At 45.2% G+C, this 24,254-nt stretch overlaps 1 protein-coding gene across 3 annotated transcripts in view; it reads right to left on the bottom strand.

Annotated features, from left to right (window-relative positions):
* LOC110571986 (transformation/transcription domain associated protein) overlaps positions 1 to 24,254 on the bottom strand; it is a 112,563-nt gene that overhangs the window by 71,817 nt on the left and 16,492 nt on the right. For all 3 annotated transcript variants that reach the window (XM_044915728.1, XM_021680227.2, XM_044915729.1), the window contains 16 exons: positions 24,004 to 24,100; positions 21,320 to 21,458; positions 18,148 to 18,226; positions 16,407 to 16,641; positions 15,365 to 15,725; positions 15,180 to 15,277; positions 14,529 to 14,723; positions 13,364 to 13,555; positions 11,057 to 11,222; positions 9,176 to 9,432; positions 6,935 to 7,135; positions 4,338 to 4,489; positions 3,211 to 3,410; positions 1,624 to 1,841; positions 1,305 to 1,502; positions 470 to 730 (listed from right to left, as the gene is read on the bottom strand). In XM_044915728.1, coding sequence (XP_044771663.1) covers positions 470 to 730; positions 1,305 to 1,502; positions 1,624 to 1,841; positions 3,211 to 3,410; positions 4,338 to 4,489; positions 6,935 to 7,135; positions 9,176 to 9,432; positions 11,057 to 11,222; positions 13,364 to 13,555; positions 14,529 to 14,723; positions 15,180 to 15,277; positions 15,365 to 15,725; positions 16,407 to 16,641; positions 18,148 to 18,226; positions 21,320 to 21,458; positions 24,004 to 24,100 — 3,049 coding nt within the window. The remainder of the gene's footprint in view (positions 1 to 469; positions 731 to 1,304; positions 1,503 to 1,623; positions 1,842 to 3,210; positions 3,411 to 4,337; positions 4,490 to 6,934; positions 7,136 to 9,175; positions 9,433 to 11,056; positions 11,223 to 13,363; positions 13,556 to 14,528; positions 14,724 to 15,179; positions 15,278 to 15,364; positions 15,726 to 16,406; positions 16,642 to 18,147; positions 18,227 to 21,319; positions 21,459 to 24,003; positions 24,101 to 24,254) is intronic.

The following is a 24,254-nucleotide window of genomic DNA, read 5'->3' on the forward strand; positions in this document are numbered from 1 at the left end:
AGGGCGCCTGGGTGGCTCAGTCGGTTGAGCGACTGCCTTCGGCTCAGGTCATGATCCTGGAGTCCCGGGATCAAGTCCCGCGTCGGGCTCCCTGCTCAGCGGGGAGCCTGCTTCTCCCTCTCCCGCTCCCCCCTCTTGTGCTCTTTCTCTCTCTCACTCTCTCTCTCAAATAAATAAATAAAATCTTTGAAAAAAAAAAAAAAAGAAAAAAGAAAAGAGCGACCAGACTGGGGCTACAGAGACCCAGGCAGCCAGCCTTCTGTTCTTTTGATGCTGACAACTACGGATGTAGCCGCTGATACCAGGACATTGCTTTCTGCGTATCTGAGGTCAAAGGGAGCACGTACGGTAGTGCCTGGTAAAGTGGACAGGAAATTACAAATTACATGTCCTCTCCAAGTCAGATTTGAAGAAAAAAGGTCTCAAAAGTATTGCTCAAATATCCTAGTTCCAGGGACAGAAATCTCACCTCTTTATGGGGTTCCATGATCACAGTGACACTCTTTCCAGTGACCTGGGCCAAGACCTGCAGTGAATGCATGGCCTGTTTTCTCACAGTGGAATTTGGAGAGGTGACTTCTCGAACCAAGTCATGCGTCACATGGTGAAAGGACTTCTCCTGAGCTGCCACGATCTCTTCGGCTCTCTCCTCATCCTTTAAAGGTGTCGCGCATCTCATCAGAAGCTGTTCTAGGGTGGTCTTTGCCATGGCGACGGCCCCATTGGAAACCTGCAGGTGAGGGACTCCTTAGAATGAAAGGGTCATTCACTGTGGGTCCACCCCCCCACCCCGCCCCAGGTGAGCTAATTTAACAAGACTACTTCCTAACCTTCATACAGTACTTCAGTGGCTAAATCACCTTAGCATTCCTGTATGTCACTCAGAAAAGAAAATGGGGATCTAGACAAACTCCTTGTATTTCCCAAATGAATAAGCTGGCAAGGCCTACCACATTCGATTTGAGTTATACTTGCACACAGCTTCATGAAGAATGCAACTTCCTGAGAAACTCCTGCAGCACGTGCACTATTTAGCCCCACGGCAAGAGTGAGTAGGATTACTTCCCTCTACAGATGTACCGTGTTAAGTGCTCTGGTCTGTGACAGTTCTTTACCAACGCAGACAGATACTCAGATAACCAGGGAAGCCTATGGGGTCCTGTTCTGTCCTCGTATTAAAGATGCTGTAATGAAATCTAGGCTTCTAGGAGAGCATGTGGGCAGAACTGCCTCATACTAACTATTCTGTAGGCAAATCGGCTTTAGGAACCGCTTGGTTCGGTTTGGGGTCACCCATCACCTACCTCTCCAGTCAAGTCCATCATGACAAAGAGAAGCGCTTTGAGGAACGTCTGCTGGTTCTGGAGAACCCAAGTGAGAGGCAGCCGCTCCATGAGGAACTTAATGGACACCACACCCCCCAGCTTTGCATACCAGGCCTGCTCATAGCAACAGGCGCACAAGCGCTCGACGATGTAGGAGAACAGAGGCAACTGGCACGCCTGGGGAGAAAACACAGACACACCGTCCTGTTATCCCCACTCCGGGTAACCAGTTTCTAGAATGACTACCCACAGGCACCAATATGCCCCAAATAGCAGATACTCCTCAGCCCTTCCTTACCCTCTCCTTTGAGCCCAGGATGATACTTGCAACATCAAATATGACAGCCAGGGCCACCTCCCCAATCTTGCAAAGTTCCTTCTCTTCATATGCCATACAAATAGCGATTGCATCAATAAGGACCAACGGATCCATTCCTTTCGACCCATTTTCTTCGCTGTGAAACATGGCTGTGCTGGGCTGGCTGCCCACCTGGTAGCAAGGTAGCAGGAAAGGACCTGGAAGAGAGGCGGCGGCCATGGGAGAAAGTAGAGCTTATTTACATGCACGTTCTTGTCCCTCAAATGGCAAAACCACCTCATTATAAAGTTTATTTTTTTAGTAATCTCCATACCCAACGTGGGGCTCGAACTCACAACCAAGATCAAGAGTTGCATGCTCCACCAACTGAGGCAGCCAGGCGCCCCAAAACTACCTCATTTTTTACTTTGAGGTTCGGAGCTCAGTAAAAGCCAGCACTGGTACTTTCGACCAACTTCCGTTAAACTGCAATTACTTGTGAACTAAGTGGTCTGACTCGTACTAAGGCTCTTTTCCTGAATGTCCTCCATTATAAACTGTGTTCTTTTTAGATTTTCTCTATGATAAGGAGAACCACGTATCTTCTTTTAAAAAAATCATTAAGGGTCAAGGGGTATGGCAGAGAAATGAGTATGGGCTACACTCTAGATATTCCTGACACAAAGAATAATTAAAAAGCAACCCGGCTATGACACCCAACCCACACAGAGAACAATCTGCTATGAATTAATGCCTCCCAGGTGCCGGGCAAGATGGGTGTTCGCTATCAAGAAGCTTACAGATCTGCTGGAAAGACGTTAACAGAGGAACACTGAGAAACGATCTCAGATCAACGGGACAGCAATGACTATTCGGGCCAAGGGCAAGAAGAGTTACAAGGGGGAAAGTTCTCAGTGTTCTGCAGCATTCAGAGAAAGCTGCTTTGTCCACCTGGAGGGTGAGGGGCCTTGGGGACACAGAGTGCCGCAGCGCTGTTCCAGTGTGTCCACCGACCAGCGCTGGTCTGTCTTCAGACCAGTGTTCAGAAACTTCTATAGCAATTGGCAGTGCCGGGACACTTTGTCTTTTGCAAGAGCACCAGTTAGTGGTGGATTAGAGAGAGAAACAAGCAGACAAACAAGAGTGGTCCCCCCGCCAATTCGGAGCCTGAGGACCCCACAGCAGAGGCGGGGAGCAGCAGGGAGGAGCACCGCAGAGAGGAGCCGGCCGAAGGGCAGGGAGGGGAGGCTGGGCCCTGGCAAACAACACACGGGGGGAAGACCAGCCACGAGGGAGACCACAAACTGTCTCATACGCAGACTGTCCGAAAGTATTCCGCCCCCATTTTCATGAAAAACAAAGGGTGGAAATCTTCCATCGGGTGCACCGTACAGAGAAACTTGGTAACGATTTTCAAGTCACTATTGCACCCGTCACCGAAATACCAATTACCCTGCAGTAAGCAGGAAATCAGAAAACAAAGGCCAAGAATGAACCAGCCAGACGGCTCCTCCGAAGCACCACGTCCCAATGGCGTCTCTGCAGCAGCCCAAGCAAGTCCCACAACCACCTCCTCCGCCCACTCACCGCACTGCTGGGCGACTGCCACCATCGTGTAGTGGCGGATCAAGCTGGCGACGAAGGGCAGGGCGCTGGGCCGGAGATCTTTAATGACAGCAGACATGAACGCCCCGGTCAGGGCCTGCTCAAACGTCTTCCGGGCTGGAGTGTCTTGTGCTTTGTAGCGATGCGATATGATGACATTAGGTATGGTCTTTTCTGTAAAGCTGGAAGATAAAATCGAGTCCATCCTAACAACACGGAAATCCTGAGCTGATGAGTCCACCAGGACTTACACGATGAATTTCATTATGAACGTTTACAACCGATGGTTCTAGAGAGCCCCAGTATGTTCTACATAACACGGAGCATAGGCGATGCATCAGAGCCATGTTACAACGTGGCGGCAGATTCAGTATTTTTATAGTTTTTAAATAAAGTTGATGTCTGACTTTGATTTTTTTTTTTTAACTAAGTAAGCCAAATTCTAAAAGTAACCCCATCGATGAGCAAACAGAATGAAAAAAAGCTTAAAGACTGCTATACGCCCGTTATGTGTTGAAAAACCACCCCAAGGGAACAGAATCAGACGAGGTTACAGACCTCACTGACAGCATGTGTACCACCCGACACTGATGCCGTGAGCAATGTGAAAACACACAGGGAAGGTCCCTCCCCCGAAACGTGGGACACAGCAAGATAACGTACACACATGATCACACAAGACCATCATCTAAGGTCACAGCCCTAACTGGTAAGAGTAAAATACAAATATCACGGGACAAATATTTGGGGAATGAAAGGATCACTCTGGACCAGAAAAGCAAAAGAGCCACTGAACATCTGCCATATGCCAAGCACTATGGATACACGAGTGAGCAACGGGAGAGAAAAGGGCAGGACCGTTGCCTCCTGAAGCTGACAACCTCAGGGAGAGGCAACCATCAGGAACACGACGACTGAGGTAAACTCTAATTCTCAAGCACCTCCTGGTTTCTCCTCTTCATTTTCTCTAAAAGCCCAGAAAAGCACCACTAGGCAGGTAAAAACTCGCAGGAGCAGACTTAGCGCTAGGAAATCTGGGAGGTCCTCTGCACCCCTACGTCCTGACGTCTAAGATGCACCAATCACAGGGAACCACATTCCCAACATACTTAGGGTGTGCGAGAAGCTGGTAGAGGGCGTGTTTATTGTCCTCCAGACTCATCATTGCCACCAGGAAGCACTTGATCACCTCCCACGCCTGCCTCCGGTAGTAGGGCTCAGTGTTGGCACTTTTCAGGCAGTCCAGAGCGGTTTCAATGGCCTAAAACAACGACAAAGAAATACAAAAACTATGTTCATGCAGAAATTACATGATTACTCAAGTCTCTATTTATTTTTAAAGATTTTACTTGCCAGAGAGAGCGAGCACGCAAGGGCACAAGCACGGGGAGTGGCAGGCCGAGGGGGAAGCAGGGTCCCTGCTGAGCAAGGAGCCCAATCCCAGGACCCCGGGGTCATGACCTGAGCCACAGGCAGACGCTTCATTGACTGAGCCACCCGGGCGTCCCACTCAATTCTCTCTTTAGAAGATAAAAGGGTTTTATTATTTTTTTTCCCCCCAGAAAACCTACATAGCTACACACACATTTTATCCTACTCAGGTTGAGAAGGAAGGCGGGGGAAGGCACAATCACACACAAAATCATGTGAAGCCTTTAACAGCTAAGAGGCTAGTCACCCTTAAGGACAATTACACACCTATCACTCAAAAAACTGATCTGTGTTCAGGAGGCAACATTTCCCCAGGCTGTGTGCGAGGAAGCAGAGAGGGGCTGCCAGGGACAGCAGCTGCCCTGCAGGCTCACACGTGGCCACACTGAGCAGGGGCACAGCTCCTCGCTGAGTCACCCCTAGCTTACGGGGCTAATTTCGGAAGTGGTTAAGGATCAGTGTAACCTTTAAGCCAATTCCCTGCCAAAAGAATAAAGGATCGCCAAGTGTGCCCAAAGGGGATTATCTGAATGGGGATTCCCTGGCACTCGGCTTGGCCAGGCTGCTTCTTCCCTTGGCCTCGGCAGCCCCTCCGCCCTCAGCCGTCAGCTGCTGGGAAACCGGCCCCTCATGCACCTCAAGTCCGTGTGGGGCTGCAGGAGGACTTGGAAGCCTCTCTTTAAAACTCGGTTTCTTCTCGGGGGAAAAACTACTCCTAAAGAGATTTCCTGGCTCTGCTTAGTCTATGAAGAGGTCAAATATAGGTCAGGTACCTTAGTTTTCACTACTAATGCCCACCAGCCCTGACAAGGCCAAAGCAGACAGAATCCTGTGCGAAGGAAGTTACCTAAAATGTGGGCACGTGCTACTGACAAAGGATGTTCACTAGAGCAACTTTCAATGTGAAGACGGACTTTTAGCTGTAGTCTCTTAGGAGGAAACTAGTGTTTAACTGGCAGATATTTTTTAAAAGGCTTGGGTGAGAAGCTGGGGTTACACCTCCCCCTGAGGTCTGGAGAGGACCCCCATCCACGGTACGGGGCTGGGGGAGGGTCAGGGACAACGCATGTGCGTGAGGAAGTGTGGGGACAGGATGACTGAGAGATGAGGATGCAAAATAACTAGAGGGACATTTACCCATGACGGATATCATTCCTCCCAGATGTTAAGAAAGTCGTTAAAAAAACAAACCAACCACCACAGAACCCACTAGTGGGTAAACTCCGTACACAGACAGGTGAGCAGGCAGGGCTCCATGGTATGACACACCAGGACAGTTAGCCTGAGCACAGGGAGAGCTCTGAGTCGCTCCAGGCCGCAGAATGCTGGTTTAAGACCAGATCTTCAAGGAGTTCGGGAATCCCAGCTGGCATCTGGCTTATGAAACAGCTGAGTCACAGAGATGCATGCAAAAGGCTACTCTCACACCGTTTAAAAAAAAATACCCAGTCTATAATGGCTAGATAATGGTAACAAAAGCTGTTAAGACAAGGTGGAAAAAGGCTGGCTCTGTGATAAGGGGGAGAGTCGACCTTGACAATATAGATGAGAACCAGGTGGAACAATATGCATGTGACAAAGGACTGGGAGGGCTCAGTCAGGTGAGTGGGAAATAGCTTTCAATAAAGGTAAAGCAAAAGTATAGAGTGGGACACTCTGGCAAGATGTAGGGGACACAGTCTGTCCATTTTTTACCCAATGAAACAGGAGTTCTAAATGGCAGATGGAGAGAGAACAAAGAGCTGTCTGCAGCGGGTTAAGGAGCCAGGAGAGACAGCAGGTCCTCAGGAGTGATAAGTATTGGATTAACCTGGGTTCTAAACGACACTTGAAGTAGAGCCTGCCAGGCATCAAAACAGACTAAGTTCAAGGGGAGGATGTGCTGGGTATCATCACCTGTTGCTCTGTCAGGAAAGATGAAACTGCTCAAGCGTCCAAAGTTCTCACGCAGCACACCTCCACCGACCTTCTGGTGTGATGAAAGCCCCCTTGCCAACCAACCCGGTCCCCAAATACATTCTGTACTTTGAGTCAGAAATTCCCTCCTAAGGGGCACCTGGCTGGCTCAGTCGATAGAACATGCGACTCTTGATCTCAGGGTTGTGAGCTCGAGCCCCACACTGGGTACTGAGATTATGTAAAAATAAAATCTTTAAGAAAAAAAAAATTCCCTCTCAAGAAAGTACATGTTTTATGTATTTTCAAATAGAAATCAGCGTTCTTAAAATGAAATGTGTAGGATCTTTAAGAAGCTCCTGAAAATTTCCAAATTTACCTTCTCCATCGGGAGCTGAAGAGATGCTTTACAATCGGAAAACTCCACTGTGATACTTGGGCCTTGAACCTCAGTCACAACATAGTGCAGCTTCTGGGATTCCTTCAACATCTTCCTGTTACTGCCACCAAATTTACCAAGGACACGGTAGGCCACGTGAGAAATGCTATCAGCAGGATTGCGCAGGGTGCGCCATAAAGCCTACAACCCAACACACTTTATTAAAATCCTTTCAAGGTGATGCATTCTCGTGGTTCATAGATCAAAATTCGCAAGTTATAAAAGACTATTTAGCAAAAATTCTTCCTCCCATCTCTGTCCTCCAAACATGCACTTCCCCTTCTTGGGAGAAAACCACTGTTATTAGTCTTGTGTGTCCTTCCAGAAATATTTTGTCTTTAAAGAAAATGCACACATAAACATAAATATCCTTCAATGTCCCTGAAATACAAACGGTAGCATATGATAAGTATCGCAGAGCTCAAAAGCAAGAAAACTAAGCAACATATGGTTTAAGCATATATACAAAATAGGATCAGAAGCATGGAGAGAAATGCTAATTACTGATAAAGTTCTTGTCCTGGGGTTTGATGGTGAGTTCTCAGGTTTTTACTATTATTAGGCTTTATAATGTATAAACATGACAAATTCCTACAAATAAGACAGATAAACTATCTTACACATTTCAAACCTCACATTAGAAAGGATGGTGAAAAGGGGAAACACGGATCATGACAGGACCTGACTTACAGGAATACATGACAAGGACATGTACCTCGTACTTACAATTAGTGTAAGGACCACACGCACTCACCTGTTTCAAAAAACTCTTGCCAATTTTCCCACATTCCCTTACCTGGACTATCTTAAGTCCTAAAAATTACTATGTCTGTCTATTTAAGTCAATTTTCTTAAATTACTTTCCATAACAATGTCAGACAGACAACATAAAATCTTGAACTTTTCTTTAAAGCAAAATTTCAATTTCTCTTACGTCCCTAAAGGTCCAAAAAGACTTGTCCTTAATGAACACCTGTTGAGAGGTGCTAAGCCTCCCTACCTCCACCCCTGGACCCAGCCCAACCACTCCTCATGTATCCTCAGGAAAGGGAAATTCTGCTTCACTCCCCAGGAGGGGTGGCATTGGGAATGAGTGCTGGTTGATGGGATCACAGAGAGATGCTCCTTGTCTAGTGTGGGGGCGGGGGTGGGGAGTTTACTGTCTCTCCAAAAGCAGGAAGTCTCTCCTTAGGGCTGTCTGCCCCATGGAATGGCAAGAGGCCCATGAGCCCATCCCTGTCTCCTCCTCCTCCTGCATGGTGCTCACCCACACCTGGATCAGGCCCATGGTCTGCCTTCCAGAACCAACAGTGCTGTTCTTGAGGTAGGCTCTTGGTCGAGTCTCCAAATGACAACTTGGAGAGTGGACTTATTAGGGCCCTGACCCGACCTTCAGTATCATCCTCTCCCACCTAGATGGAGCCCAAATCAGGACTGGTGGGGTAAGTCTCCCACGCCCAGCCTCAAGTGCATGCTGCAGTTTCCAATCTGGACTCCTGTCTTTTAGGAGTTAGGGAGTCTCCATCATATAAAGCTGGCGTTCTGACCCCCTCCTTGGGGCCAAATACTCTATACCAAAGGGGCTGATGAATAAGTAACTGGCACCCTAAACCTCTAACAATTACTATGTTATGAATCAATACGACTGCAAAACACGAAGCAAATACCTGATATTTAATATACAGACTCTCATGAAGAGAAAATACAAAATGTTTTCACAACAATCTCCTTGATTATCTGCTTCATTTCCCTTGACCCCAAAGTGGACACCTGCGCTTCCCTTAGGAGTCTGCTTCTCTTTACTGTGGTATCTCAAGACCTTCTGTGGATAAAGAAAGGATCTCCCTGGCAGCACGCAGTAACTGTAACACCTGCCTTCATACGTCATCAACTGAATGAGGACGTGCCACATGTGAAAGCCCTCCGAAAAAGGGAAATGCTACAAAACGAATGTCTACTCCATACATAGAGTATTTCTTCACATCTTTTCGTAAGCCAGAAGACTCCTAAAGTTGAAAGCTACACCACTTCATCTTGCAGAGAGCCCAACGTGGGGCACAGGGAGCTCAATGGAGGCCCGTCACTTCTGGAAACCACTAGCCTAAAATTCCCAGTAAAAACTAGATACGTGAGCACCCAACGTCCTGCCCTGTGCTGGCACTGGTGAGAACTCGAGCTTACCTGCATGAGCTCTGCGCGGACTGGCTGAATGTGGTCATAGAGGAAATCAGGCTGCAGGTTGTCCACACACAACTCCAGGGTCCTCAGGCCTTGGCTGACCAACGTCTGCGACCCGTTGAGAGCAGACACCAAGGGGTCCATCAGCATGGGCAGGTACGGCAAGAGCGAGCTCAGCCTCACGGGCACCGTGAGACACAGCTCCACGAAGAGGTCCTTCATGTGCTGCTTGTGCAGACCGCTCTGCAGCATGTTCAGCCCTAAACACGGGGTTTGCGGACGTCAGAGAGGACAGTTACTCCCAGACAGGCCGAAGTCAACTGTACCAAGTAACGGTTCTGCCTTTTATTATCAAATACCTTTTCTGTAACCATGACCCCTTCTGTCGGTCATGTTCACAGTAACAATAGCAGGCTGAACACAATTCTAAATTATAATTTAAGCTATAATTACTTAACATCAATCTTAATGAAACAGTTAATATTGTACATAGCTCTTTTAAAAATCGTGTTACGTGGGGTGCCTGGGTGGCTCAGGGGCTGAGTGTCTGACTCTTAATTTCGGCTCAGGGTCATGAGATGGAGCCCCACGTTGGGCTCCGTGCTCAATGTGGAGCCTGTTTGGGATTCTCTCTCCCTCTGCCCCTCCCACCCCTCAAAAAATAAATAAATAAAATCCTGTTATGTTTTTAACAAGCCCAATCCAAAGACACAGACCAGTAAGATGCATTCACCTCAAGCTTGAGGTTTACAACTTCACATCTTTTATCAGGCTTCCAACAGACCACAATTGAGGTCTATGCTGTAAAATAAACATTTTCTTTAAAAAAATCCACTTTTGTTTCCTATCAATAGAGAGGAACTTCCTTTTTACAAAGTCAACCTCCCCACTCTTCACGAGGGTACCCTGAACTCCTTCCTAACTAAAACATGTCAGATCAGGACGTGCCCCGAGTGCTCAGAGACAAACTAGAAAGGATGGAGAGACCCAGAGAAAAGAGGTACCATAGCAGCATCACTGGATTCAGAGTCCAAAGGAGGAGGAGGAGAGGGAAAGACCAAGTTCCCAGAAGGGGATCCACCTGAACACAACGAGGTAGGGAGAAATGAGCTTGGGGACAGCACAGAGAGTGCAGGAGGAGGAAATCAGACTCCTCAGAGCAGAGGGCTCGGCTGGGGATGACCAGAGATGGGGTTAAATATGGACAATGGAGCTGGATTATGGGTGGTGGACATAGGGCCATGTTACAGGCAATGTGGTCAACCATTTCCCAATGGCTCCTAAGTATCGTATGTTGTAAACGGCTTCTTTTTAAGGAGCCCCTTTTTTTAGCTCTGTATCTTGGAAGCATTCCTGCTTACATGGCAACTATAGAATTCTGTTTATGTAAATGAGCAACAAAATAAAAATATAAACTTATAAATCAGGTTTATAATTGTCTTTTCCCTGTCTTACTCAGATTCTCTTTCAATCTAGGGATCCCTGACATTATTACTAAGCAACCCTAGAAACCATTTTCTAGGCTTGCTTATTACCAAAGGCTACAAAAACACAACCAAAGCCTGACCAGGGTGATGAAAACCTTCCAACTCTGTTCAACTCTGAGCAGGGAGGGGAAGGTCCATCCCTGAACAGGAGGGCTCCCTTCTAAGTCCCACTGCCTTTAAAGAGAGTGGGACACAAGGATGGATGGATGGATGGACACACACACAGACACACACACACACCCCCCTCTGGCAGGTGACATACACATCCATCCCCTTACCATGACCTTCGCTGGGTGCAGAGGATGAACCCCACAAACACAGGCAGCCAAACTCATACGTGCACAAGGCAACCAAAGGCAACCAAAGACTCAAAGGCAACCAAAGTCACTGCTCTGACCTTGCAGGAGGTTTGGTAGGAGAGGCAAAAACTCCTGATACAGGAGGTCATGGCTGCCTCCCCCAATGGAGCGGAAGAGAGCCCGAAGAAGCAGGAAGTAGTTATAGGGTTCTTTGGCAGTCTGTGCAAGCTCCATGGAGCTGTTCACAATCTTGTGCAGGTGGGGCTGCAGGGTGGAGAAAAGGCAGGTTAATAGGCTCTAAATGAGGAGGGGCCACACCAACAGTTCACTGCAAACAGGAATGGAAGGTAATTCTGATGACTTCATTCCAAAAGGAAAAACAAAACAAGACCTTTCCAACCTTTATTTGGCTCAAATTAATTGGTCTTAAAATATATGCTGGTTTCCACCAGGGTGGCCGCAAAAGAAGCATTTAATAGGTTCCTACGCTACTGTGTAGTTATCTGATGTTGAAAAGGTGACACCCTTTTTTGGCCCTGCAATTCCTGTGAATATGGTCACTTCCTTTATAACACTAAGTCATCAAACAAGATGAAGATGCCCATTTCCTATAACAATCTAAGTGCAAAAATCACCTAAGGGAAGTGAAACTTCACTATCAAATATGATACACACAGTTTGAAGAGCCGCAAAAATTGAGATCATAAGGGGGCATCTGACTCTTGATTTCAGCTCAGGTCCTGATCTCAGGGTGGTGAGACCCAGGTACGGCTCGCACTCAGTGCAGAGTCTGCTTGTCCCTCTCCCTCTGCCCCTCCTCCCGCTTGCCTGCCTGTGTACGTGCGCTCTCACTCAAATGAATAAATAAAATCTTGAAAAAAAAAAAACTGAGATTATAAGGTTTTGGAAGACATAATCGGAAAAAAATGGGTATTTCTTTAATAAAAAAAAGCACTGTATTAGCTTATAATAGCTTTAATTAATATTTTAAGCCAGATTAGCTTTTTATCTTGTACTTTTCAGGTCCTAGTTTTAACTAGGTGTGACAGGTTAGGCTGCACGTGAAACATTTTACAGGCTCATTTAACGTGAACTGAGAAGTGCTGTGTGGTCAATGACATAGTTCCCAATTTGCTGTCATAGGTGGCACAATAGATTTATTTTACAGACTAAATCAACCATATCTATTATTTTGACAAAAAGTTCTATGAAATTTATTCTTTGAATGTTTTTCCGGAATACTCCAACAACCTACCATTAGGGTTTGTTCTGTTTTTGTTGTTGTTGTTCTGTATCTAACGTTAGCAAAATTTAAATTTTTTGACGATACCAAATCATGCAGACATAGACTGAAATCAAATATTTCTCCTTAGAAAAATTCAAGTATTTTTCTTTCATATGAACACAAAAGTAATGTCAAGGTTGTTGACAAGTGATTACTCTAGAACTGAAAAACTCCCTAAGGAAACAGTCACATAAAAGCAGAGATGACCGGTGCTCTTTGTCACCATCTGTACTTTTACTACTCCAGGAAAAAAAAAAAAAAGGATCTTGTTTACTTCTTCAGAATTCCCCCACAGGAAAACATCACTCTTCAGAGACAACTGGTGATAACATTCTACTTTCCGCAAGAATTAAAATATTCTGCCTTCAGTGGAAGTGAATTTTTATTAGGTTTTCTGTTACACCATCTGCTGCTTTTTCAGTGGTAGATGGAACCACGGGTAAGTTTTTTAGCCATTTGCTAAAATCAAATAACTGATGACATCAAATTATACTGCACTAGTCATCCACAAAAATGTCAGGACGCACATCCCTCCAAGACAGTATTAATAAGGAATACAAGTTGGTTAGAATTCTTGATCTAAAGGGGGGAAATAAACAACCGGTCCCGAAATGAGATGTTCACATATTGCCACAGAAAATAAGAACACAGAGGAGAAACAGTTAAAGTGGAGGAAGGCTAACGTCATCAGAACGGTTACAAAGCCAACTGTTTCTCTTCAGCTAGAACTCGGTGCAAACATTTTCTCCTTCTTTGTTCCTTTCCATCGTTCAGTTTTTAAAATAGGAACGATGGGTTCCTATTTTACTTGTGTCATCAATCCAGAGAAAGAAATTCGAATTAAAAAAAAATCAGTGGTGGCGATACCATCAGCAACCCACTGCCGACCACAGGCATCCTGAAGTTCTTGCTTTAAATCTCCGATACATTCAGCTCTGCTTAGAAATGTATGAAATGTTTCTCACATCTGGTCCTTACTGGTTCCAAGTATTTACTAATTCAAAGAGCACTTTACAAATATAAAAAAAGCAACTCCAGTCTGTGCAAAAGTGAAAACAGGAATTAAAACACAACAAAAAAAACCCCAAACGAAGTACACTTGGATCTAAGTGAGCTTTACCTTCAGCATTTGTTCGTTTTCAGCTGCAAAGAGGGAGACGGAGCCAAAGACCAACTTGAACAGCTTGAGGTACAGGTTGGAGAGCTCCACATGGGAGCCCATTTCCGGCAGGCGGTCCAGGAGGTACTCCACCAGAATTGTAGCAAACAGGGCCGAGGTAGTAGGGTTCGCCAAGAAGGAATTGGCAACGATCTGTCCAAACAAGACACACGTGTGACAAAAATAATCCCCTCCTCAAAGGAGCTTGAGCACAAAGTAATGAACTGTCCCAAAGTACAAAATCAAAGCTGTATCAGATACTCCAAGAAATTAACTATCCACCCAAGAGAAAAAAAATTAATAAATCCGCTGAGCATTGAGTGGAGTTCACTTCAAATACTTAAGTCCCTTATTTTATCCTCACCATCAAATACCAAGAGCCTACATCATTTCTACTAATGAAAGAAACTGATCCAAAACATCTTGATATTTTGAAAAAAAAATTTTTTCTTAAAGATTTTATTTATTTGAGAGCGAGAAAGTGAGAGAGACCAAGCATGAGAGGGGACAGGGGCAGAGGGAGAGGGAGAAGCAGACTCCCCGCTGATCAGGGAGCCCAACACGGGGCTCGATCCCAAAACCCTGGGATCACGACCCAAGCCAAAGGCAGACGAGCAACCCACTGAGCCACCTAGGCTCCCTGAAAATTTTAATATTATACCCTAATTTTTCTCTAGTCGGTTAACCGTCCAATTCTTGATTTCAGCTCCGGTCATGATCTTAGGGTCCTGAGATCGAACCCCACCATCAGGCTTTGCACTCAGCAAATGGGGGGGGGGGGGCAGAGGGAGAGGGAGGAAAAATTTCAAGCAGGCTCTCTGCTCAATGCACAGCCCAATGTGGGACTTGATTCCATGACCTCGATCACGACCTGAGCTGAAATCAAGAGTCTGACCCACTGAGCCACCAGTTTGAGATTCTCTCTCTCCCTCTGCGCCACCCCCACCCCGTTCGCACGTGTGTGTGTGTACTCTCTTTCTCAAAAAATACTAAATAAATTTTTGTTCTATGAGCACATCCTTAGACACATTACTTAGAAAGCCCTCCAAATAAACAGAAAGCCAAGTATTCAACACTTAAACCAGTAACTTTAATGTTGAAAAGATATGAAAAAGGAATTTTATACCTGAAGAGCATAATTTTTCGAGATTCTTTCCACCATATAAGGGACCGTTGTTTGAAAGATCTCTTTAAAGGTCAGGGGATTCATCATTGTGAATACACCAGCAAAGTGTTCCAACACCTCCTTCTCTTCCTTCATTCTGACCGTCTGGCAGTTCGCTACTCGAATGTATGTTTGTCCATTTCCTGCTATCTGGACCTAGCACAGGGAGAAAACCCGTGGACATCAAAACTAGGCATCTCTGAATGTATTCCATAAGTAGATTACCTACATATTTAAAATGGAACATTTTAATTAGATAAGAAATGCCCCGTCCCACCTTTTAATTCACTATTCTCAGCTTAATTTTGGAAAATAATGAAAACAAACAAAAAAGCTTTTTTAAGGGTTCCAAACAGGAACAAACGGAGTCAACTTCAATTTTGTTTCTACTGCCGTCCACTTACACCACCCGCCACCCCAGAGAATGCACACACTGACGCAAGTGAGACCCCTCCCCATTAACGTGATGCTACGCTACTGAACAAAAGCACATCTGGGCAGACAAACGCTGTCGACCAGCCAAAACAATGACAGATGGGACTCTCAAGACCCCTTCCATCACTAGCATATCTCCTCCACACTCGGGAGCCTGGTTCCAGGGCACTGCCTTACCTGATAAATATCTAAAGCCTGCATTGCATATTTCACAAGTTTTATGTAAATCTGAGTCTCTTTGGGCTGTAACTGCTTGTTGGGAATGAACTGAGCTTCTGGAAGAGAGAGAGCATAATCAGTCACTGCGAATAAACCCACTCTGTGAAAAACACCATGTCTAAATAATTCAAGAGCAGAATTACCACCAGGCGCTTTACATGACGTTATGCCCCATGTGATTGTCTTGACGCCACAGACCAGGGTTTTTACCAAACTTCGACAATCTGTGACCTGGAATGTCTGCTTGTCCTCCTTATCCTTTTCTCCTTGCTTTTCAAATGGAGGCACAGGGGCTGGGGTCACGGGGGTGGCGGGGGTGGGGGGCGGAGGCGGGGCGGGGGCGGGAACGGGCGCGGGGGAGGGGGCAGGGCCCGGGGCTGCGGGGGCAGTGGGCACCCCGGGCAGGGCTGCCTCCACGGCTCCGAGTTCTGACTGGGGCTTGCACTTCTTAAAAATGGCAGAGAGCTGGTACCGGGCGATGGTGTGGAATTTGAGAACAAAGACCTGGCAGGAAGAGAAAGTGGCGAGAAAGACAATCATTCCTCTTCGACAGGCCAACCTTTTCAGAAGACAGAAAAACGAACTGTGAAAGCACTTGTGGAAGTCACTCTGCTTCGCACGAAGGAAGTGTGCCATTTCCCCCAATGGTAACCAGAGTGGCATCACTACAGCCACTGTCGCCATGAAGAATCTGGCTCAGAAAAGCTGGGGGACTTGTCGGATAAGCCTGGATGCAGCCCAGACTACTCCAAAACCCACACTATCGCCCACCGGCCTTGGCAATTACACCCTACTCTGTACGCACATACCCAACTGGGTGCCTCTCCAGAGGTGTTCACAGCGAACCCAGCCCTTGGCTACACAGTGTCCCAGAAATACCTCTTCTAAGTACTTGCCAGGAACCGTGCTAAGAGCAACCGTGAACTGTTTTATCATCTCTCATGACAATCCTGGGAGGCAGACCCTTATCCCTGGTCAGATGAGTAGGCCGGCACAGAGAAGTTAAGTATCTTGCCCAAGGACGCCTGGCTACTTAACGGGGGGTGGGGATTTGAACCCAGGCGGTCTGACACCCGGAATCCAGCTGGGCAATCTGACGGTAGCACAAACTTGTCAGTAAAGCACAAGGATAGAGTGGGAGAGATGGAAGAGCAGGAGGCCAACGTCTCTCAGGAGAACCAGTACCTCCAGCATCCGCATTAGCACATCTCTCCCGTTGCCGCTCTCCTGCTCGCTCTTGGAGCGGATACAATCCACCAGGTTCAGCAGCAGCTTGCAGGACATGGTCTGGATGCTGCTGGGCAGAGACTCGTCATCGATGTTCTTGGCAAAAAGCTGGACGGCGAGGGAGAGGTCACTGAGGGGCAGGTGCTGACGGACGTGGTGCACGAGATCGGCCAACGTGCTGTAGGCGAGGGGCCTGTGGGCAGAGATCTCTGCTAGCGTGCGGGTCAGTTCCCACGCTCCCACATCTGCAGGCCACCGTTTCTCCCACCACGTGCCCCAGCAACACACAGGACGGTACACTTGGGGCACGCTTTCTATGGTTCCAGCTTCCCCAGCTATACGACCACGAGGCTCAAGTCTGGTCTCGGTGCCTAAATCTTTACTTTCCAAGTTCTCGCATTTCATGGTCACAGGGGCACATACGTGAGCAGAAATCATCACCAGCTCAGTCACACATGGAACGGGTTTTGTACTCAAAGATAAACAGTGACATACTCAGTGTGTGTCAATTAACACCTTATACATTGTGACCATTTCACAGAGACAGAAAAAGAACATCTGGGCTACTGAGTACTCACTGACTAAAGGTCTGGACACCCACGAAGTGCCAGCCATGAGCCAGACACCAGATCACCAGTGACCAAGGTGAACAAAGCCCCGGCCCTCAGGAAGCATATTTATAGGAGGGGAAACACCCCAGAATGTGCTGTGGGAGACGTGAAAACACCGGGACGAAGACCAGAGGGGGAGCCACTCTCAGGGGGCAGGCAAAGCCCCTTTGAAAAGGTCACACCGATGCGGAGACCTTAAGGACAAAGGGCCCCGGGGCAAAGAGCCAGGGAAATTTCCAGAAAGGAAACTGGATAGACACAGGCCCTAAGTGGGAAGTGCCACTGAGGCCAGCGTGGCTGCGGCAGGTCCGGAAGGGAGAGCCAAATCCCACGCAAGCGGTGAGTCTGGTGGTCTTTTCCAAGGGCAACAGAGAACCACAGGAGGGTCTCCAGCAGGAGTGACATGATCTCATGTCCAACTGCAGCCAGGTTCAACTGCAAGCTATAAAAAAAGCAACTTCATATTTGTAACTACTTTATACGGAAAACGTAATGGATAGCCTGTATCATATTGAAAGCGTTCTGCATATTTTTCAAAAGATCTATTACACCTCCCATGTTAGAACCAAAAAAATTACTAACATTGCTTCATTTTACGTTGTAAAACATGATAAAATATTAACTTTCTCCTTTAGAAATGATAAACATGATCACGACTACATTTATTCTATAAAATGCATAAAAAATAAAGCTAGAAGGAAATACACCAAAATATTATCCATGTTACTTGAACTCCCTCTTGTGTAGAACCGAAAGGTTTCCTTTCCTTCTTGCTTCTTGTTGGGTTATTAAACATTCTTTTATAATAAAGAGACACACTTGCTATATAAAAAGAAAAAAAAAAGCCAACAAAAAAACTAACACAAGTCAGATAGTTTTATGTACGATTTAAATCAAGACAACTATTCTGATTTTTCCCTGTAAGCTCAGGCACAAAAACCAACCTAAGGCATTTCCAAACTTCCTGCAATTCTAAATCCAAAGGGACAGTAAAGCCTACACCTGTTGAAACACTCATAACACAAAGTACCACGTCTCACTGCCCCCTCTGCATTTTTTCAATAGATACTGCACATTTAATACCGTACCTGAGAGTCTCTCGAGCAGTATATCCTGATCCAATGAGTATGGATTCATCGAACAGCTTGTCCATGCAAGGAATGAACTCTAGAACACAAATGTCCATTGCACATGTCACCAATTACACCAACAACACAAGAGCCAACCTACAGTCAATTAGCAATCTAGATTTGGAAACACGTGGGGAGAAAAAAAACCCACATGCGTATTTCAGTCCAAGACACTGGCTCTGCGGGGCCACACAAGATGGCTGCTGTCAAAGACGCAGGTAGGATCACATTCAGTATCAGAGAATGAACGAGAAAAAATGAGCTTCCCGTTCCTTGGCAGAGAACCTGCCCCTAGTACTTGGCTGGAGGCCCATCCCACCATCCTTAAAAGCTGTCACCAGCAGGGCGCCTGGCTGGCTCAGCTGGAAGAGTGGTGACTCTTGGTCTTGGGGTTGTGAGTTCAAGCCCCATGCTGGATATAGAGATTACTTAAAAATTGGAAGAAAAAAAAAAAATCTTATTTAAAAAACCCCAAAACTGCCACCATCCACCCACGCCTATCTGGAGAAGAGAGGCAGCTCTCCTAAATGCCCCTTTATTCACTGCGCTGAAGTCATCCTTCTTAAACGTTTTATGGCTACTCATTATGGAGAAATAAATTACAAAAGTCTAAAAATTCTACAGGGTTCTCCTAGACATGGGGCCCAGTTTAGGGGTCCCCACTCCTCTAGTGATGCTGACTAGAAACTCATGGGGGTTCTGTCTAATCCTGCAGATGGCATCATCAGCAAAGCCCCTCCTGGTCCCCTGCAGGCCTGCAGACCTCACCAGGGTAGAAACAGCTGGTCTTCACTCAGGGACAAATCACAATTCTGAGGATGTGCAGATAGGGAGCAACCTGTGTACTTTAGGCCTCTCCTCCACACTCCCCCCCAGGGAACTCTGGCCACAAATATTCGAAGGATGTTTAGATTCTGGAACAAGCCTGACATTGTGGCCAGCTTCAGTAAATAAAATACATTCTCCACCAGCTAACAACTATGACGTGTCAAAGATCGAACAGAAGTGCGTGCACCGGAGAGACACAATGCACGTCTCTAGGTAACTCCCAAAGCGAGGCAGCAGAGGGAGAAGTGCCAAATGGAAGCAAGCAACCAGCAATCCCTCTGAAGTCAGAGAAGGGAACGTGCCTGGGATGTCCTCAGGAGGTGGCCCAGAGGAAGGAGGCACAGACGGAAAGATGCTAAGGACTCAGGCACCAAGTGCTGGCGGGCTGGCTAGGGACGAGCAAAGTGTGCAAGGAGGAAGTGGTAAGAAATTAAGCTGTACAGCACTAATTCCCAGATTCCCTCCATGACCTAGCATCAGAATCTCCAGAAAAATGGGTAACACTGTTGAACAGCTAGGTTTTCTCAAACTACTGCTCTTCAGGATTAGTGCAAATGGGTTACCATTTGGTATCATTTCGGATACCAAAAAAAAAAGTAGGGCTAACTGAAAATGTTAGTGGATGTGTAAATTTTAGCTATATGAACACATTTTTTGTATTTTCTAAGAATACATAACAATACTAACATTTAAAATGATTCTTTAAGTGTTTCTTTAAATAAAAGTCCTTTTGAGATGTGATGTTTTTACCCACTTAAGTCCAAGAACTACTATGGGCTTCTAAATAAAGTATCCTAAAGTATCTTGTTTAAAAAAAAAAAAAAAATCAGTAGAGACTTAAAAGGGGGAAGGGGGGCTCTAAAAGCTGAATTCAACCAGCCTAATGTGATCAAACCCTGAGAGCAGCATCTTGGAAACGCACTGATCTTTGTGGAATACCGTGAAGACCAAAACAGAGCTGTGCGGCTCATGGGGCCAGGCTGCAGGTGATGGAACACGATTATCTGATAAGCATGGGAAAGGTTTTTTATCTGTCAGCGTTTCACAAGTAGAAACCTCCTGCTACACAACTCCCCAAAAGCACCTCCCAGAGCCTCATGACTCGAATGGCAGGAATGCCGATAATTAATCTGAGAACTGCAGTGAATCGGTTTTAAACTATCCCACTTAAAATTCTTCTATGTTGATACTGTTCATAGATGAACATGTAGAAAAGCCACATATGGCCAAGGGAGCCGGGACTGGACAAACTGCCAACGGTCCTCAGCCCCGGAGGCACGTGGTGATGGGGGGGGGGGGGGCCTCTGCGTGCCGGTGACACAGAATTTCTCAACCTGGGGGATGTGCACGTGCGTTTGTTCTGTAATTTTTGGCAAAATCATACATTTCTTTTGGGCACTCTTCTTTTTTTTAAAAGGTTTTAAAAATGTCTATATTCCACTCAGCTATATCCATATGCAATATCACTATAATTTGTATGTTAACAGCATAAAAACATCTGAGTTTTATTGTATTCACTCATGTATTAGCCCTCGAACTATACCTTTCCTTTCATATTTAAGAACAATGTAAGAAAGCCCAATTTTAGTTTTATGTACACTCCAATTTACAAGTCAGGCAAATAAAACATTGAATATTGAATCCTTACTGGGGGAAAAGGATTACCATCCCAAAACAATTAGGATTAACTTCAAAATAACGATTTGGACATAGCAAATACAAATATAAGTATTTTTAAGTTATATATCAATAATTTTAAACTATGTATCAATAATTGATATATTAATTTTAAATTATATACCAATAGTTGATAGAAAAGTATAATTATCAGATTAGCAAAAAACAAGTAATAATCTTGTGCATAAAAAGAGGACCCATCCACCATTTTCACAGTATGGAGAAAGAAAACACTGTTTTCTTCTCACTTCCTAAAGTTTGTTAGCTGCGAGTTAATAAGCAAACAGCTCCTTGCATTTTCAAAAGATATGCAGCCAAAAGGCACAGAAGTACCATGAGATGCTGAGGACATGCAATATGCTAAGGAAATGATCACATTAATTATGAGGCTGTTGGGAAGATACAGGGGGAACCCTGGTGGCAGGCAAAGAAGAGAGGCAGACCAAGAGCGCGGAGGCAACGAGGGAGGAAGAAGGGGAAAGAGTAAACCCAAGATAGCAGTAGAGAAAGGACACATGGAGCCTGAAACACCCGAGTGAACTAAAGACTCAGCCCAACAATGGGATGTCCGCAGTCCCATAGGCAGAGAGGTCCACACAAGCATTGCAAGGTAAGGTGGACGTACGGTTTCTTAGCTCTGTGGTGAGGATATGCTTTGCAGCGATCAGAAGCTCCTTTCTGAGGTGTGCGGTCTCCGCAGGGCAATTTGAAAGTAACTGTAACATTCCTTTTACCATCTGCTGAGAGTACTTAGTCACCAACTCCTGTAAAAATGAGGAGGAAAACAACGGTTACATTGATATAGACTGGGGGGGAGAGGGAGGGTAAGAAAAACCCCAATTTTATAAACTTCAAAAAAGTTCAGTAAGACTAAGTGTGGCTCAAAGGACCCTCATAAAGGAATCATCCTAATAAACAATTATTATCCAGAAAGCTTTAATAGTTCGTGTGATCACTACCACGGTGGAAGGATGTACAGCAATGTTAAGTAGAAGTTTCTTTTACACAATGGGATTATGGATGACTTTTTTGGACTTTTCTGTATTTTCCCAACTTCTAATAATGAATATGAATCACTTATTATTGGTGGGGAGGAGGGAGAATATTGAAAATTTCATAGAGGGCGCCTGGCTGGCTCAGTCGTTAAGCGTCTGCCTTTGGCTCAGGTCATGATCCCAGGGTCCTGGGATCGAGCCCCGGGTCGGGCTTCCTGTTCAGCGGGAGCCTGCTTCTCTCTCTCCCACTCCCCCTGCTTGTGTTCCCTCTCTCGCTGTGTCTCTCTCTCTCTCAAATAAATAAAATTAAAAAAAAAAAAGAAAATTTCATAGAACATAATCTACTCAGTCGTCCCATTAACGTATGTTGCGAACGACACTAAAGAGACAGAATCTTTCCTTAACTCAGAATAAGCTCTCATCAATTCTTCTGAGGAGTATGAAGATAGTATTAAGATAGCTGAAGCTGACTAAAATATCCAGGGGTACCTAATTGATTTTTTTTTTTTAAGATTTTTTTAAAATTTATTTATTTGACAGAGAGATAGCACAAGAAGGCAGAGCGGCAGGCAGAGGGAAAGGGAGAAGCAGGCTCTCTGCTGAGCAGGGAGCCTGGTTCCGGTGCTCAATCCCAGGAGCCTGGGATCATGACCTGAGCCGAAGGCAGCCACTTAACCGACTGAGCCACCCAGGTGCCCCTCCTAATTCAGATTTTTAAAACCAAAAGTTCCATATTCTCAGTGCAAATTATCATTATCTAGACAAATGCCCTTAAAAAGGGACAAAAAGAGTTACAAATGCTTTCAAAGGTAGTTTTTACTCTACACAATTTGGCAACGTGTTTTCGTTTTTACTTTCCTGAAAATTAAGTTTTTTCCTTAAAAAACAAAAACAGAAAAAACTGTAATATAATTCCACTGCTATACATAACTGTAACTACACCAGAATTTTACTCAAAAACATTGTATGACTAATGGGAAATAAGGTGTCATTTCTTTCCTCCAAGTTCTTCTCAGGACTGAAATCAGGACAGACTACAACTATGAGTGCGGAAAAACAGAAACAAAATCACTCTTCAGGTTCCTCAAAAGAGCATCCCAAACTCTTCTATCACTGGCTTATGAATGATGCCATTTTTTAAAGTTCCAATCTCTCCTCAAAACTTGCTATAACACACAACTTTCAACAGCAGCAGAAGTCGATGCACCAAATACATCCATATGAAAATCTGGGTGCCAGGGTTTATTTACGATGGACTTATTAACAATGTCCAGAAATGCAATCGGCATATCTACTGATCGAAAGGACATGGGTGGCTATCAGGGGCTGGGGACCACAGGAAAATGAATGTCGATGGTAATCAGGACGGGGATTCTTTTTAGGGTGACACAGTTCTAAAATTAGATGGTGGTGACAGTTGTATAAAGCCTCGAATAAACTAAAAACCCCTTAACTGTACACTTTAAAAGTGTACAATTAATATGTGAATTATATTATGATAAAGCTGCTTAAAAAAAAAATTAGAAACAACCCAAATGTTCAGCAACTGGTGAATGGATAAACACAGCCCGGTGCATCCATACAGGGGTTACTGCAGCTACAGATGACAGTGTGTCCCCCTGCCCCCCAAATTCATGCTGAAGCCCTCACCCCCATTGTGACTGTACCCAGAAACCAGAGTCTTTAGGAAGTAATTAAGGTTAAATGAGGTCTTAAGTATGGGGCCTTAATCCAATGGATTGTGGCCTTAGAAGAGAAACAGTAATGTCTGCATCTCATTCCCCCCGCCCCGACCACCACCCCATGTGAGGACACAGCAAGAAGGCAGAGTCCTTGCCAGACACTTGCTAGAACCTCGATCTTGGCCTTCCGAACTTCCAGAACTGTGAGAAGGTAAGTTTTTGTTGTTTGAGCCATCCACTATGGTATTTTGTGAGAGGAGCCTAAGCAGACTAAGACAGCTAACCACCAGTAAAAATAAAATAGTAAGACTAAATCTCAGCGCTACTGCTAAGTGAAAGAAGTGACACTCAAAAGGTTACATACGCTACCCAACTATGGGATTCATTTGTTCGACATTCTGGAAAGGGCAAAACTAGGTGCCAAAAAAACAAGTCAGTGTTTGCCAGGGACTGGGGAGAAAATGGACTGTAAACGTATAAAAGAAATTTTGAAATGCTCTCTATTTCATTGTGTTGGTAGTTACTAACTGTATGCATCTGTCAATTCATAGAACTGAATACCTACAAAAGGTGAATTTTATTGCATGTAAATTGTATCTCAGTAAACTTGACTTAAAAGTCAATGAACTTACCTGATAAATTCTGATGATATAAGCTAAAAATGACAATGTTTTAATCTGAGCAGCAATAAAGTCAGCATACAACTCCTTGTTGTAAAGCTTATGTTGCCTGAATGAGAAGTGAACAGAATTTACAATATTAGCTCAACTCTTTAGGTGATGTTAATATTAATCAAAGCTTACAGGAATTACTAAAATTGTGATTTCTAAATTTGTGATTTGAAATTACTAAAAATGTGATTTCTACACAGACCAGAACGCAG

Source organism: Neomonachus schauinslandi, chromosome 5 (assembly GCF_002201575.2).
Source record: "Neomonachus schauinslandi chromosome 5, ASM220157v2, whole genome shotgun sequence".
Classification (NCBI taxonomy): Eukaryota; Metazoa; Chordata; class Mammalia; order Carnivora; family Phocidae; genus Neomonachus; species Neomonachus schauinslandi.